General features: G+C 34.2%; 2 protein-coding genes across 3 annotated transcripts; one reads left to right on the top strand and one right to left on the bottom strand.

Moving 5' to 3' along the window:
- Positions 1 to 265: 265 nt before the first annotated feature.
- LOC127093792 (RNA polymerase I termination factor) lies at positions 266 to 4,856 on the bottom strand. 2 transcript variants are annotated; one of them, XR_007792604.1, is made up of 4 exons: positions 4,682 to 4,856; positions 2,929 to 4,418; positions 1,360 to 1,432; positions 266 to 794 (listed from the first exon to the last, which is right to left on the bottom strand). XR_007792604.1 is itself a non-coding variant. In XM_051032718.1 (2 exons), exon 2 carries the CDS (start codon positions 4,399 to 4,401, stop codon positions 3,142 to 3,144), a length of 1,260 nt encoding a protein of 419 aa, XP_050888675.1. In that variant the 5' UTR covers positions 4,402 to 4,418; positions 4,682 to 4,856; the 3' UTR covers positions 2,851 to 3,141. The 2 variants fall into 2 exon arrangements, 1 of the variants encoding a protein (XP_050888675.1); XM_051032718.1 differs by lacking the exons at positions 266 to 794; positions 1,360 to 1,432 and having other exon boundaries at positions 2,851 to 4,418.
- Positions 4,857 to 10,334: 5,478 nt separating this feature from the next.
- LOC127115411 (omega-hydroxypalmitate O-feruloyl transferase) lies at positions 10,335 to 11,962 on the top strand. The gene has a single exon (XM_051046967.1). The coding sequence runs from the start codon at positions 10,355 to 10,357 to the stop codon at positions 11,756 to 11,758; it is 1,404 nt and encodes a 467-aa protein (XP_050902924.1). The 5' UTR covers positions 10,335 to 10,354; the 3' UTR covers positions 11,759 to 11,962.
- Positions 11,963 to 18,239: the final 6,277 nt, after the last annotated feature.

Here is an 18,239-nt window from a genome sequence, read left to right on the forward strand (position 1 = left end):
CACAAAAAACAACTCCCAGTCACACAAAAAACAACTCCCTGTCACAATGATATGAAAATGCTTAATGAGAAAGAGACTTATGCAATGATTTCTGGTTATCATGTTCCATTCTATTAGGAGAACAATGCTTTTCCATTGTAAACATATTATAAAAGTCCTAAATTAATTTTAAAAAACTATAATAACAATAAAATCTATGTTAATAACAAGATTTGTATCGAATGTCTGTCCTTGCAGTGCAAGACATCAGAACAAATTCAGACAGTCAAAACAAAACACAACTCAATTTACTAACACAAACAGAATTACAAGATGCATTTACATGATTCATCAGTATACCATATATGTGATAATAATTCTTGATCACCTTGTAGAATACATATGCTCAATGTTATGGCTATAAGCAGACATAATAACTCAAAAGCTAAGTTTATCTTGAAATCCAGTTCAGATAATAGCTAAAACTTGCTTCCGGAAATTCAAGGGGTGTCGGTTGTTCATAACATTCAGTTTCAATGAAAAAATAAGCAAGAACTCGTACCAATTTGGTTGCTATTGCTAGTAATAGACAGAGCAAGTTTCTAAGTCCTAACCACATGACTTCATATCACAATCACCCAACAATTGCAATCAACCTTAATTGTTCTAAACACAAACTAACAATGGATGTGACTGAAAAGTAACTTAAAATGTACCACTAAAGTAAAAATCCAGAAGGGTTACAAACACCAGAGAAGCTTCATTTCACAACTAAAGCTTTGTCTGTAAATGTATCAAGTTCAGTGGATGCCCTCCTGCAAGCGGCAAGAAACACGGAATCAGCAGCGGGGTCATAAAACACAAAGCCGCAAATCATTTAAGAAAAGGAGGAAACATCAACTAATCAGATTTTATATTCTTTTCTAATTTCTAAAACCAGCTAATTTTTGTTTGCTTACAAAGTTACAATGTCTATTTCAAGGAAAAATGCTTGCTGCAGGGAATTTCTAAAAATGCTTGCTGCAGGGTCAGATTTTGCTTATTGCAGAGTTTGAAAAAAGTTAGTAAAAAACCTAATACAATTGTTCAGTAAACACGATATTCATGAGAGAATTTACTTAAACATTTTTTCTAGAACATCCATAAACTTTTTCTTAAGATTTTAGAATGTTTATTCAAAAGAATTAGCTATTTGACAAACTGTTGTTTACAACATTCTATTTGACAGCATTAACTTTCCAAAAATGCTAAAATGGTATGAAGGGGCTTGAATATCAAAGGTTAAACTTTCATTTGACTTGAGTCATCTATACATCAAATTGTATCAAGATATGCACAAAATTAGTTTGTAAAACAATTTGCTATAATAGAAAACTAAACCTGCTTGATGCAATCCGCAACTCATCTCCATGCAGATTTCCTAATGCATGCCCTGATATTTGTTGCTTCTGGTCTGATATAAGACATTTTGAGTCATCAAATGAAACAATGCAATTCAGTTAATGAAACAATGAACACATTCTTTTTACACTGAATGCAAGTTAATGGAAAATTCAGGAATGTATGTACAATACTCCTGTAAGGCTAGAACAAGGTGAGAAAGTCACTATTCCAGAATACTCCGCAACAGAGAAATTAGCATTTGGTAGCCTTACACTAATAATAGCACCAGAGTCAATTAACAAGATCCAAATGAAAGGCTGTTGAATGAATAAGAAATGAACATCTAAACATCTTTCTAGACAGCCAGATTGTCCATATTACCGAAAACCATAAAACCTGTCAAACCTTACTACTTTATATTTTGCAGCAAGGCAGTTCAAAAACTGATGAAAAATAATAGTGATATAATTGGTTCATTATGCAAAACTGATTAGAAGTCTAACTGACATTAAAAGAACATATTAGTAGCATCCTTCTCTAACTCTTTTAACTGACCATAGATTAAAGAAGTTAATTTCTAGTTCACATTCTTTTATATATTCTCTCAGCCAATTTCCAACTTGCTAACAAGAGCTTGTACTTATTTTTAGTGAATCTTGCCAATACATTTTCATCATTACACTTGTCCATCACAATCATATTGTCTTGACAATGCAAAGAATGGGACTCTTAAGACTTACTTCATTGACTTATGGTTGAAGAATGATGAAGACCACACATGTACAAAGAATGATTGTAGTGAAATGACAATTTGCATACTTTTGGCAGGTAATAAAACAATGCAGATTCAAAGTTAGTCATTAACAAATATGTGTCATTTAGTGAATCAAACTTGTGTCCTTGCTGCAGATAAATCCACAAAACAAGACTGACATTAAGATGAAAAGGAAAATAATCAGAACCAAGCCATTCAATAAGAAATAATTAACCTCCTACTAGAGATAACAGAAGAAAATTAATGACTAACTTCTCATGTTGAGTGATCATCCATCCAAGTCTCAAAACCCAAAGAGAAAGAAAAAAACTAAAGAAAGTTAAACCAAAACTAAGAGCAGCATTAACCAGACATAACACAACAAGTTGAAATAAAAATAAGAAGTGGAAAACAAATCACAGCAGACAAGTACAAGCAATATACGTTTGAAATTACTGCTACAACTAATAACATGAACACCGTCTTTACAGTGAAACAAATGCATAATTTACAGTGAATTTTTCCCGATGCTTGTTAGCCAAAACATTTAAGAGGGCATAGAACATGCACAACTTCTATAATATATGTATCTGACTTCCATCATTCTCATAAAAACAAATATAATTATGACCAACCACAGATTGTTTCTTGATCAAATAAATAGGCCTCAGATTTTGTTTCTCACCAAATGAAATTCACATTGGAGCTAGTAATTTAATAGGACTAACAGGCCATAAACAACTGGCGGAAATAGCCAATACCAAACTATTATTTTAATCAAAACAAACACTTACAAATAAAGTTTAACTTACTTTAAATAGGAACAAAAGAACAAGGGTCAAATTTTTATCACAAGAAAGCATTCCTATATCACCCTCAAAATCCAATACTAAGTCTATTTTCTGAAATACAGCAGAAAAGCATCGATGATCCCACAAAAAACGCCGTACGCATCATGGCATAATACATTCTGGTTTAATAAAATTATTTCACCCCAAGGTAAACCATGTTAGAGAATAGAAACCTCAACAAATCACAGGCTTGTTGTCAAAAGCCTCTCTTGCCTCCAATAAGTCTGGACAGAATCTCTTTGCAAGAATTTCAACCTGCTCAATAAATGACTTCCCTGCACGATTGCCAATATGTTGGACCATTTGATCCCATCGTTGTCTGCATGCATCACCAGACCTATACTCAATTAGATTGTCCCAGTCTACCTCTTCCATGCAGCAAGCATCCAAAGCATATAAAGCATCTATCAAGCGGAAGTCATCGGATTCTAACCATTCACCACTAGCAGTCATTGGTGATATCAACTGTCCATACCACTTCTTGCAGCAAATTGCACTGTCTCGGGTTTTCAACTTCTGACTAATTGCTTCCCAACAAATATTATCTCTCAACATACCATGTTGGGATTTTCTATAAGGCTCTAAAGCCCTCGCACGGAGATCGAGGTTTACTAAATTAAATAAAGTTTGATACTCCTCTTGGGACCAATGTCCTTTATTTCTCCCAGTACACTTTAATCTGCGCCACAAATCTTTGACCTGATTTCGACTTTTACCCAAAGCATCAGCTATTGCCCTCCAATCAGGTCCATGTTGCTCGTAAGCCTTCAATATAAATTCACGCTCATCAGGTGTCCACTCAAATTCCACATTGTTTTCAAACAAAACATGACCGCGTTTAGACACACTATCGGGAGGCCTATGAGGTAGGGCTTGTGCAATAACCTTCCAACAACCTCTAACTGAAGGGTTGGATTTGATATGAAGAATCATATCTACACCTTCCTCTCCCAAACCATGAGAATCTATATAATCATAAACAGCTGCTTTGATTTTCTCATCTTCTTCGGGTGTAAAACGTTTCCCACGCACTAAGCCATCACAACAAAACTCCTCCACTTGATTGGAAAAAGTTACCCGTTTGGGTTTAGGAGATTCATCCGTTGTAATCGCCTTTGCTTCCTTTTTTTTCTTCATCGGTTTGCCTTGATCATTAACTTCACCTTGATTGCTATTAAACTCATTGTCCTTGTTACTTTTTCTTTTGTGACTTGGTTTATTCTTGTTCTTTTTCGTCTTTCCTTGGTCAAGTCTGCCTCCCTCAATTAGTTTCTTCTTCTTTTTCACTTTCTTTTCATGGTCATCATCTTCACATTCATTGCTTTTGACCTTGTTATAATGCTTATGTTCGCTTTCGAACATTGTTGAATGAGCTCTATTGGTTTCATCCTCTCCGTCTTTGGTTCTATTGTTTTGTTTGCTCAGAGTATTCATCTTCGGTATGTGTCCCTCTGGAATAAAGGCAACAACAACAATATTTTTTTAAAAGTGCATTTAACAGAATACCCAACAATTAGAAAACAAATGAATGAAGAATTCAACATTTTAGGGTATCGGAGCTTTAGATGGTTGATAAACACAGAATTTCAATGCATAATCAAATTTTATTAATACAATAAATTAAGCTCAGAAAACCTAATTTGTGAATAATGCAATAGCTGAAATCGTATTTTCGAGAGGAAAAAATAAGAGATGAATAAGGAAAACCTATAACCTTCTCACTGTTTCAGGCGGCCTTTCTTCTCCTGCGACGACCAAAGCGGCGGTGTTTTCCGGCAACTGGAGTTCTGATTTGTTCATTCGAAGCCAGTGGAATCAGGCAGCCCGTCCAATTCTAAGAGTTAAATCCGGCACTCCATACTTTCAAATGGTCAAAATTGCCCATAATTAAAAATAAATGGTCAAAATTGCCCATGTTGAAATTTCCGATAAACAAAAATAAAAATTTTAGTGCGGTAAAATTTTGACATCGGAAATTTTAAAATTTTGGATGTGTTTCAATTATTTTTGAAAATTTTAAATTTATTAGTTGATATCGGAAATTTCAACCAAAGTAAAATTTCTGATAATTTATTGTTTGAAATTTTGAACACTCAAGACTTTGACGATAGTTTTGGATGAATGTGATTGCACCGTGGTAAAGAGTAAATGCAAAATTGTATAAATAGAAGATTTTAAGGGGTGAAATACAACCTTATTGAGTTGATAACAGATGAAGATGTGAAGGATATGTGGAGATCATTTGGTCGTATGATAAGAAAGGGGTCGATCGAGTTAGATGCTAAGATTTCAAGGTTTGTTGACGACATAATGTAGATAATGAAACGTTCATAATCATCTGTAGTGTCTAGGTTTTCTTATTTAACAACGTTTTTTTAAGTTATGTAATTGATAATAAATGTTAGTTTATGTTGATGTTGCATGAATAAAAGATCAAAAATATTATCTAATAAAAAAGTTTCTGATGAAGATGGCGGAGTAGTATAGAAATAATACAAATAATACATAATATACAAAAGATATAAAAATATGCTCTCATAAGCTATATGTGCAGCACGAGCTAATATAGTATAAACCTCGTTATTTGGATTTACCAAATCCATGAAGTTATCCATAATAACTGCAATCATCTGCTGGTCATCGGCATCAGCTGTAGGAGGCGACGACACGTCATCAACAGGTACCCTAGCATCAGAAGACTCAATATCATTTGTATCCTCAACATGTGGGATGATGCGAGGGTGTCATACAATGAAGTACCACTCTAACTAACCATCCTCACACTGCGAGGGATGTTGAACCCTAACTGCTCGATCTCTAATGGCACGACCAGAGTTGATGAAGTTACTCTGAAATCACCAATCAATGTCCGCATATGGTATATCTGGAACTGGTTGTGGGATACTCTGAACATAACTATATTGTCGTAGATACCTCGCAGGCAATTGTCTAGCAACCATGGTCTTCCACCGCATATAACTTGAATATAATGAAGACTCCTCAAACTCACGGTTGAATCTATGATTAGTGTATGGTGTCTAGATGACATCATCAATAGTTAGCGCATCGAGCCTCCTCGTGTACTCAACAACACCATCCGGATGTGATTGCATCCCCTTCCATCTCTTCGCTCGTGGGACACCCACTAGGGAATACTGCACCCTCATGTCACAAATGATGGAGAAATGCTTGTATATCCAGCACTGATATCAAAACACAGACATAACAAATAATAAATAAAAGATCAAAAATATTATCTAATAAAAAATTTTCCGATGAAGATGGCAGAGTAGTATAGAAATAATACAAATAATACATAATATACAAAAGATATAAAAATAGGCTCTCACGAGCTATGTGTGCAGCACGAGCTAATATAGTATAAACCCCGTTATTTGAATTTACCAAATCCATGAAGTTATCCATAATAACTGCAATCATCTGCTGGTCATCGACATCAGTTGTAGGAGGCGACGACACGTCATCAACAGGTACCCTAGCATCAGAAGGCTCAATATCATTTGTATCCTCAACATGTGGGATGATGTGAGGGTGTCATACAATGAAGTACCACTATAACTAACCATCCTCACAATGCGAGGGATGCTAAACCCTAACTACTCGATCTCTAATGGCACAACCAGAGCTGATGAAGTTACTCTGAAATCACCAATCAATGTCCGTATATGGTATATCTGGAACTGGTCGCGGGATACTCTGAACATAACTATATTGTCGTAGGCACCTCTCAAGCAATTGTCTAGCAACCATGGTCTTCCACCGCATATAACTTGAATATAATGAAGACTCCTTAAACTCACGGTTGAATCTATGATTAGTGTATGGTGTCCAGATGACATCATCAATAGTTAGCGCATCGAGCCTCCTCATGTACTCAACAACACCATCCGGATGTGACTGCATCCCTTTCCATCTCTTCGCTCGTGGGACACCCACTAGGGAATACTACACCCTCATGTCACAAATGATGGAGAAATGCTTGTATATCCAACACTAATATCAAAACACATACATAACAAATAATAAATAAAAGATCAAACATATTATCTAATAAAAAAGTTTCTGATGAAAATGATGGAGTAGTATAAAAATAATACATAATATACAAAAGATATAAAAATAGGCTCTCACGAGCTATGTGTGCAGCACGAGCTAATATAGGATAAACCTCGTTATTTGAATTTACCAAATCCATGAAGTTATCCATAATAACTGCAATCATCTACTGGTCATCGGCATCAACTGTAGGAGGTGACGACACGTCATCAATAGGTACCCTAGCATCAAAAGGCTCAATATCATCTGTATCCTCAACATGTGGGATGATGCGAGGGTGTCATACAATGAAGTACCACTTTAACCAACCATCCTTACACTGCGAGGGATGCTGAACCCTAACTGCTCAATCTCTAATGGCACGACCAAAGCTGATGAAGTTACTCTGAAATCACCAATCAATGTCCGCATATGGTATATCTGGAACTGGTCGTGGGATACTCTGAACATAACTATATTGTCGTAGACACCTCTCAGGCAATTGTCTAGCAACCATGGTCTTCCACCGCATATAACTTGAATATAATGAAGATTCCTCAAACTCACGGTTGAATCTATGATCAGTGTATGGTGTCCAGATGACATCATCAATAGTTAGCGCATCGAGCCTCCTCATGTACTCAACAACACCATTCAGATGTGACTACATCCCCTTCCATCTCTTCGCTCGTGGGACACCCACTAGGGAATACTGCACCCTCATGTCACAAATGATGGAGAAATGCTCGTATATCCAGCACTGATATCAAAACACAGACATAACAAATAATAAATAAAAAATGTTATTCGTAACAATTAAATAAGAAATCAACAACAAATAATAATATCAAGTATACCTGTAACAGACACAAATAATCAATAAGTTGTATAGTCCCAAATATGTCGTCAATCCAAGTGCTTTATACAGAATGGTTAACATAGCACATCCCTATGCTTAACTCGTAACCTCGTGTTTACTGAATAGACACATGTATCGGGCGTCGGTATAAACACCTGACTTTTCCGCAAAGAGAGTACATGATATTAGATGTAGCGGTACATCCTAACGGCAACCTCATAACTCTCAGCCGCTACAAGCTCGTTGTACGTCTTCCGAAGCCAAGACATACAAAGGTGAGCGCCCCTATTGATGCCAAACTCCTTTTACATGTCCATCTCAAAACTCACAAATCTCGTGCATCAGATATACATGCAAGTGGCATGCTAAGAACATAAGTCGTCCAACATTTGTCGTTGATGGGGAGATGGAACAAATATGAGACATCATCTAGAGTGATAGTCATCTCCCCAAATTGAAGATGAAATGAAGATGTCTCCTTGTGTCATCTTTCAATAAACGCAATAAGTAGTGGTGCGTCAAGCATGATGAGGGAGTAGTGGGCAAAAACAAGGAGCTTAAATCCCGTACAATCTGTCTGACCTGCTCAGGCATCGGATCTTCGGTAAGTCCTTCAGCTTTGATCCGTGCGAAGTCACTTTCAGTATGGGACGACCCTTTAACAAACAAATATAAAAAAATCTACAGTTAGCTTTCATGGCACAATAATAAACAAATTAAAGTTAAACATAAAAGACATATACCTCTCACTGCCATAGTCGTAATGCCACATGGTCAACATACTCAATAAGCATCGACTGGTCAATGGATCCTCCAGGGAATCCTCCGTCAGTGTGCACAAAGGACTCGGTCGAAGGAGTTATAAAATAATAATAATAGATATAGATAAAAGGACTAAGGAAACGAATGATGGGATCCTCCTAGGGACGGGGGTGTTCGAGAAAACGGTGCCACCGTTACCGAAGAATCGTGGAAATGAAAATAAATAAAAATTCAGAAAAAAAGAAAGTATTTTCTTTTCAAAATTAAAAAATTATTCCAAAATAAATTTTTTTAAAAATAAAATTAAAAAATCTTTTGACAAAAAAAAATATTTATTTAGAAAAAGTAAATCTTTTAGAAAAAAAATTCCGAATAGTTTTTTTTACAAAAAGCAAAAATAAAATAGTTAAATTTCTTTTTATAAAATTTAAAATTTTAATTTTAAAAATATTTAAAATATAAAATTAGTTTATAATTACAAACCAATTATAAACTAGTTTATAAATACAAACGAATTCTAAAATAGTTTTAAATTAAATTTAAATTATTTTAATAATTATTTATATTTTTATTAAAATAGTTATTAAGGTTCACCGAAGTTCAACAAAATTTCTATATAAAAACAGAAAAGAAAAACTAAATAGTTAATTCATATATATTTATTTTTACTATGCATGATCTTTCAATAATAATATTTAATTATTCAATGCAACACAAGCACACCAAGAGAAGAGTGAGGCCGACAATATATAATTATCTAGGGAAGAAAAAAGGGAATATATATTAAAAAATAAAAAAATGAAAAATAAAGCAGAACATAATATTATAAATAATTTTATTTCAATTCAATAATTAAGTGCAAAACCTCTCCAAAGAATTATTTGGTATTAATTTTAAATTTTTAATAAAGAGATAAAAGATTCATGTAATGAATAAATACTACATGTCTAGTCATTTTGAATTTACTGAGAATGAACTTGTTTATATATAAGAATGAAAAGAATAAATAGTATTCCTTAGATATAAGTGTATAACTAACGAATGAGTTATGTATCAATCATGTGCAATTTTAGATTTACCTTTCAATTAGAAAATATGAACAACACATTATTGACACATAACTCTCTTAAATCATATTATAATCTTAGCCATACAAATGAATTTAATAACTATTATTTATTTTATTCATTCTCACGTCACGTTAACAAGCTTATCTTTTAAGAGAGAGAGAGTAAATTTATGTTCCCAAAATAATATTTATCAGAAAACGCTGGAATTTCTCAGAAAAATAATATATTTAGAAAAGGAGCTACTATAAAGATGAAAGACATTACATTACAAGTATGTTTTTTTTTAAGAAACAATGAATAGTTTTAGGACATATTTAAAATTTAGTGAAGAAATTGATGTTATATCTAATGTTAAAAATTGTAACATAAAATGATGAGGAAAATCCAGAATCTATATTTATTTAATAGTTGGGGTGAAAATGAAATGCTATAATGTTTAACATTTATAGTAATCACTTTATCATAAAATAAAGGATCATAATATTTATCCATCACCATTCACCAGCATCAAACCTACAAATCTTGATTACACTCTCTCAATCCTCTTTGCATCTTCTACAAATCTTTGTGTGATTGATCCAACTATGTCTCTACAAAATGCAACCATCACAAATGAACACCCTCACCACATTCATCTCTCATGGCTCCTCCATGGGTTCAAGAACTGCATCTCAATTCCTTGACTATACCAGTCACCATCATCAACAAATTCTCCGTTACTCCCTCCAAGCCTATTCCTGTTAAACCCGGCGATAGTTTGTACCTTTCAAACCTCGATGACATGATCGGGGCGCGCGTTTTCACACCGACCGTGTATTTTTATCAATCGGACAACTCGACCGGGGCTTTCCAGAAACCTGCAGTCACAGAAATACTTCGCCGTTCGCTAGCAGATGTTTTGGTTCCTTATTACCCTCTCTCAGGAAGGTTGAGAGAAACAAAAAATGGTAAACTGGAAGTGTTCTTTGGACAAGAACTACAAGGAGCTTTAATGGTTGAAGCAAGAACTAACATAGCTTTATCCGAACTAGGTGATTTTGCAGCACCAAACCCTTGTTGGGAACCATTGATATTCAAATTTCCGAATGAAGAACAATACAAAGTGTTGGAAATGCCACTTGTTATAGCTCAGGTAACACTCTTCACATGTGGTGGATTTAGCATCGGTTTACGCCTTTGTCATTGTATCTGCGATGGAATGGGAGCTATGCAGTTTCTAGGAGCATGGGCTGCAACAGCGAAAACCGGAACGCTGGTGACAGAACCTGAACCGTGCTGGAATAGAGAAATTTTCAAACCACGCGATCCACCGGAAGTGAAGTTTCCACACATGGAGTTCATGAGAATTGATGAAAGATCAGATTTAACAATGAAGCTATGGAAAACAAAGCCGGTTCAAAAATGTTATAGAATCAACCGCGAGTTTCAGAACCAATTGAAATCACTTGCTCAACCATTTGATGATGCTGGTTGCACCACATTTGATGCAATGGCTGCACATATTTGGAGATCATGGGTTAAAGCTCTTGATGTGAAGCCTTTAGATTACCAATTAAGGTTAACATTTTCTGTCAATGCTAGACAGAAGCTTAAGAATCCGCCATTGAAAGAAGGTTTTTATGGCAATGTGGTTTGTATTGCTTGCACAACAAGTAATGTTTCTGAGCTTGTGAATGGGAAATTACCAGATACAACCCTTTGGGTTCGCGAAGCTAGACAGAATGTAACAGAAGAATATTTGAGATCGACCGTTGATTATGTCGAAGTTGATAGGCCAAAGCAACTTGAGTTTGGTGGTAAGCTTACAATAACTCAATGGACAAGATTTTCGATATATAAATGTGCTGATTTTGGATGGGGTAAGCCAATTTATGCTGGTCCTATAGATTTAACACCTACACCTCAAGTTTGTGTGTTTTTACCTGAAGGGGAAGATGATTGTAGTAATGGTTCTATGATTGTTTGCATTTGCTTGCCTGAATCTGCTGCTAACAAGTTTACACAAGCCTTGATGGTTGATTCTCTCTTGACAAAGATCTTTTGATGATGATGACACCTTATGCTCCTACTTGATTTAGTTCATAATGTTGGCAATAAATTATCAAGATTCATGTGTTTTGACTATTCAATGTTCACACTTAAGATTTAGTGTTGTTTAATTCACTAAGAGTTAATGTTCATGCATAATTCTTTTTATTTGAAAGCATAAGGTTGAAAATGATATGTATTAATGGAAGTGATATAAACTCAAAATTAAAATAAAAGAAAATGTATTATTGTTTGAAATTAATTCAATTACTGAGAGGAATTTCTATAATATCAGAGTCAAGAGTTTCTCAAAGGAGAGATATTCTCACTCTATCCAACCTAAAAGGTTTCTATTCGAGATTACACATAATGAATTCTCTATTAAGCCTTTCTATTGGGCTAAAGTACAAATCATGTATCCTATCACTATTGACCGCTAGAAAATTAGTTTTGTCCTCAAGGTTGAGATAAGAAAAATCAAATGAATAAATTTGATCATTTCTATCTGTAACTCTGGCATGAGCAGCTTTCAAGTCACCAAAGACTTGTGCATGAACAATTTCAATACGACAACTATTGTTACAATGATCAGAAAGAGAGAACTATGACAATAGATAAATGTTGAGTTATAATTTCTTGTGTGGAAGCAGGTTGCTCGACAGAGACAAAGAAATGTCGAAACATATTGCTCGACAGAGATTTCGACTTAGACTTATTTTATGCTTTTTAGCTGAATTATGTTAGTTAGAGTTTTGCTTGGTGAACAAGCAAACTTTTGAGAACAATATAAATAGTAACAAATGTATATCTAAATATTCCTCCAAAGGTGGTTAGTTGGGCTTAAGCTTCCATGATCCTAGGAGAATTTTCTGATATCTAACTTATAAAATATTAGTATATTAAACTGACGATTACATCCTTTCAAGCTTCTAATACTATGGATAATTCAATCTATTTGATTAAAATTCAAATTTTACTACAATAATAGTATATCATTACTACACTTAACTTACCTTTTCAATTTCCATGCAAAATATCACTCTCCTCGATACATTTAGTACTGAACAACTCAATAGTCACATTGAGAAATGAAAAGTCATTGAAATGCCTCTCTATCTATCCCTTGGGAAAGAAAACTTATTGCGCTATGTAAATAAAGTTGTTTCACTTACGTACACCAAGCAAGACCTCTCATTTTCCATATTTACAGCGAGTTCTGGGCACAATTTCGTGGCGGCGGCAGGCTGTTTCACGTGGTTGAGCGTTCCGTGGCTTGCGACAGAGCTTTCTTGGTTCGTCGGAGTTTCCTCAAAGATGCATTGGTCAGACATAATGGTTTTACGTGTACGCGGTGGCGTTCTGAGCGATTTTCAGGAGATTGGAAAAACGCAGATTCCCTCTTTTCTTTTAGGTTTGATTCTCCTTCTCATTTACTTTCGTTTTAGATTCTTTATTTTGTTACTGTGTTTGGTTGTCGCGATTTTGTGGATGATTGGTGAGGTTGTTTGTGATTTTGATGTTGTGTCTAACATGATAATGGTGATATTATATTGTTAAAGTTGATGAAGGTGGTGAAATATATGGTAATGGTGATGCTATATTTTTTAAAGAGAAAATAATGTTTCTCTTTTCTGCTTTTTGTCTCCCTACTCTCTATTGTTTTGATTTCATCAACTTATATTCAAAATTAGGGTTAAGGTACCTCAAATTGACCAAAAGATAAAAAGCTTAATTGAATAAGTTATTGGTTTTTGCAAGAAGATGCATAGGAAGCATATAAATGATAATAGAGAGAAAATCAAACAGGAAAGAAAGAAAATAATTATTGTCAAAGAGGAAGATTCTCAATGAAATGTCCACTCTTTTACTCTCTTCTACATACTGTATATGTCTTTTTGAGAAATATTTTAATTGTGACAATGCATTGGAGTATAGATTTATCCATTATTCTACTGTTAATGTGTAACAATAAATGTTTTTTGATTTGCATATATAATTTGTTAAGTTAATACTAGAAACTGGCGGTGGCTTTCAAGAACAAGGATTTTTTCATACAAACAACCTACCAACACCCACGACCTTACAAGATGCAAGGAAAATTAGACATTAGTCTAAGGCCCCCTAAAAAATATATTTTTAGACCCCAGACAAAATATTTATTAATACTATCTATTAATAAATTTTAACTGATTAAAATAAAATAATTTAAAATCTCTTTCTTCCCTAAAAAATAATCAATCAATATCATCTTTTTTAAAATTAATCAATATCATAATTAATGTCATTTAAAGAATTTTATTTATCCCAAATAAAAATAAATCCCTATTAACCCATCCCAATTTCCTAACTAACGTCTCTCACTCTCCAGACTCCATTCTTCACGTTTTTTTCATCTGCTCATCTTCTGTTCATAATAAAAAATCTTCTTTTTCTTCCCTTGAAACCTATTTCTATTGATCAAACTTTGTCTTTGCACCTCTGTAGCGGTAAATTCATGATCATCAAACTATGGATAAGCTAGACGTCAAATAAACAAGAGTCGCCACCGCGCTTTTATTATTTTCAAGGGAAAATGGAAAAGTACAAACAAAATCCAAAAGATAAGAAGTTTTCAAATCAAAACTAATAAAATACCAAAGATTACAGGTAAGGGGGTTGGTTACACAGAGGGAAGGTGTTAGCACCCAAAGTGTCCAAGGTACTTCTAGGGAGCCATTTCTTGTGTGCATATGTGTTTTTGTACAAATGATGTTTGAAAACAAATAGATTGGAGGGATGAGAAAAGAATTCATTAATTATATTTTTGTTTGACAAGACCTTCGGACTTGTACCTATGTACCAACATAAAATGAGGGATCAAAACCTCGTAGTTCGTGGTATCAATTTCAAAGTGGATACATTGCTTTTAACAAAATTTTAAGTTTAAAAGGCACAAGGGCCTAAAAAAATGTTTGAATGAGTGTTAGTTCTTTTTGGATTTTGAAATTTTAAGTCAAGTATAGTTAAGTTCATTTACAAATTTGATTAAGAAAAGAATTTAAAAATTCAATGGCATAAGGCCAAAGTTTCTAATTGCAATATAGTCTAAGTTTAGAAAACAACAAACACAAGCAAATAAGATTTTAAAAGGAGGGAGAGATTTTGAAATTAAAGAAGTGGGGAGGAGATGAAGAGATTAATCCTAAGCATAAAATTTAAAAGTTGAGAGTTGAAAAGATTTGACTAATGGGCTGCAATCCAATAGACAAGAATGTCATATAAAAACCCATAATTTCCTTGGACTTTAGAATCACACAACAATCAATATACAAACAGCAAGTTGAAGAGCAAGGTATCAAATAAAGATAGCCATATCCAAGCCTGACAACTACATGATCTTCTTCAAGTTTTGCCCATGTAGCAGATGAATTTCAAGATGGCACAAATCACAGGTTCAATATAACAGCTTCACCATGATCATGTTGCAGATGAACTCAGATGGATCTTCAATGATGTATCATATGGAGTTTCAAATTTCAAGCACTTGGTTACATGAAAGTTGGCATTGGACAAGTCCTTTGCATAGGGAGTGTTGCCTAAATTCTAAGTCCAATTGCCTCAGATCAAACCAGCAGTCCACAGAAAATGTTTTTTTTAGAGTTTTTGTTCTTATTTTGTACATTAATGGTCAAAGACCACGCAAACAAACACAATATATGAAGGAGAATTGCGGTCCAAAACGCAACAGAAATTAAAATTTTCTCCTTTAGAGATCCTTACGAATGGTCATGATCAGTGATAGAATATTTACCTCTTGTGACGGTTGAAACCTTTGGTGCAGATCTCTTGTGACGATCAAAATCTTTGATGCAGATCTACGGAGCGATCACGAACGTTGAACGATGACAACGTCTCTACTCAGTCCACACGAACGGATTCCTTCAATCTCAGTGCTAGCTGGTACGAATGAAGGCTTTGAGTGAGAGAGAGAGAGAGAGAGAGAGAGAGAGAGAGAGAAAACGAAAATAATCCAACCGTTATGAATGCTTCTGCACAAGGGTTCTATTTATAGAACCACTTGTGCGGGCTTCAAGCTAAAAAGCCCACTTAAGTGTATTTTGGCCCATATCTTATAATATGCCCAAAATCACTTAAGCACATGGTACCTTACCATATTTCGTATTCTACTTAAGTACATCGTACATTACGATGTTCTACGATTCACTTAAGGGCACCGTACCTTACGGTGTTCCTTAGTTACTCTATCTCTCATCAATCCGTCCTTTGTGTGTGACCCTGTAGGTTTTCGCGGCGTTGGCAATTATATTAAATTACGCATTTAACATAATAAACAGTGAGCGGTATCTAGCAACACATCACTGCTACCCAAGACACGAAAATGTCATGTGGTCTGACAAAACCTTCTGTGATAATACTTCTGTGTATAATTACCCTTTTGCCCTTATGTCTATATTGAACACAAGGGATAGACCGTGTTATCCTTGTCCAGTTCAATATTGGGCCCATAGACATTTATTCTGTTATGTAGGATGGGCAAATTCCATCTAGGTCACTCATGTCCCTCAGCATGCTTCGTGGAGTACCCATCAATTGTCTTTATGGTTATCCAGTTACGGACAACGTTGGATCAACAATAAACCACTCGACTCTACATCTAGGGTCCATAGTGGTTTTAGGTCGAAGAGTGGTATACAAAATTATCACCATGAGAATAACTTATGACACTTTGCATAACTTTCTATATAGTATTCTCATAGTGGATCAATCCAGTATAAATATTACTCTTAATATTCATACTTATGTTTAATACTTGATAACTCCTTATCCATGATCCATGAGATGTGATCATCAGTCTATATACATAAGAGTCTTAATGCTTTAGTGTTATCCCACTTCACAATAAAGCTAGACTACGGATACTTTAAGAACAGTGTCCTTATGTTTAATGTGATCTCATGATCAAATCACACTTGATACATTAAATGGACTAGATATTCTAGGGACTTTATTAAACAAACGTAATAAAGAAAAAGCCTTTTATTATTCGATACAAGTACCAAAAGTATTGGCCTCTAGGGCTTACACCAACAATATACACAAACAAAATATATCACAAAATGGTCCAAGTGGACAAAGTGAAAATGTCATTTAACATAAACAATTAGAATGGTATGTAATGGAAAATGAATAAAGTTAAAAAATAAAATAAAGTGCATTAAAATAAAGGACTTGAAATTAAATGTTAGTTGTTAATAAGTTAGAATTTAGTATTTCTTTTGCTTTTGCTCTTTTGTTTAAGTCATTCTTTGGAGAACACTCAACCTACTTATCACAAGCATGGATCCTTGAACCAATACATCTTCCAAAGGAAGGAAAAAATGCCAAGTTTCCACACAATACCATGAAAGATGGGAGACTTACAATCTCACTAACTAGAATGCTATGCCTTTTGTGTCAAAATTTAGCGCGTTAAGCAATCGTAATTGGACTTATGTAGAAGTCACAACTATTTGAGGTTGGGCAATAGAGTTTTGGTGTTAATGCATATTAGAGACATAATACGATGAACTATGCTCATGAAACATACCGCACACAAAAAGAATATGCAAAGTGGGGTGGACCTAATCTCATCCATACTTATGTTGATTTTGCAATCGACTAGCCTTAGGATATGGAGATATCATAGGTCCATGAAATGAATGAGAAGAGAATGGAATTGAGATGAAGAGGGAAAGGAAATGAATCAAACTCAAATTGGACAAAGGAGGACTTTTACCAAGTTAAGATCATTCATTCATTTTGGGAGATGGAATGTACATTCTATCAATCCCCTAAATCCAATGATCTTAACCTAACAAAGTCAAATCGACCTTGACCAAATCCCAACAATACAAGTCAAACTCACAAAGGCAATTAGAATGGCTCTACACAATTAATTTGGCATTTAATCAATTAAAAATATTAAAAATAATGCATTAAATTAAATATGGTTGGTCAATTTCCTAAACCTCATCAAAACACCAAAGAAATGGCCATGAGATTTATCATAAGTCAAACAAGGTCAAAGGACGCTGGAGAAAAAATTTCAGAATTTTTGGAAACTTAAAAGTATTTTTAAACAATTAAAAGTATTCACAAAATCAATTAAATCATGAAAAATATTAATAATGATCCAAAAAATAATTTTAATTCATAAAATGAAAGAGGATTTTATTTAAATTTTTTGGTGAAACTCTCATATTTTTTGGATCAGAATTAAAATTAATATGAATTAATGAAAATCAAAGGAATAAAACTAAAAATCACTTGATGATTTCTTGATCCAAATTATAAATTAAGAACATGGGGATCCATATATGATGTCTAGAACCATTTTTAACCATCTCTTGATTGATCTCCTTGCACTGAGGGTCTCAAACCCTAGTTATGGGCTTAATGAGGCATTGGTGGATGCACATACTACCTACAAAAGAAACAAAGCTACACATAGACATATT

The sequence above is a fragment of the Lathyrus oleraceus genome, chromosome 1 (assembly GCF_024323335.1).
Source record: "Lathyrus oleraceus cultivar Zhongwan6 chromosome 1, CAAS_Psat_ZW6_1.0, whole genome shotgun sequence".
NCBI lineage: Eukaryota > Viridiplantae > Streptophyta > Magnoliopsida > Fabales > Fabaceae > Lathyrus > Lathyrus oleraceus.

Excerpts from the sequence above, each read along its gene's own strand:
- LOC127093792 (XM_051032718.1), bottom strand. The coding sequence starts at position 4,401 with ATGAATACTCTGAGCAAACAAAACAATAGAACCAAAGACGGAGAGGAT.
- LOC127115411 (XM_051046967.1), top strand. The coding sequence starts at position 10,355 with ATGGCTCCTCCATGGGTTCAAGAACTGCATCTCAATTCCTTGACTATA.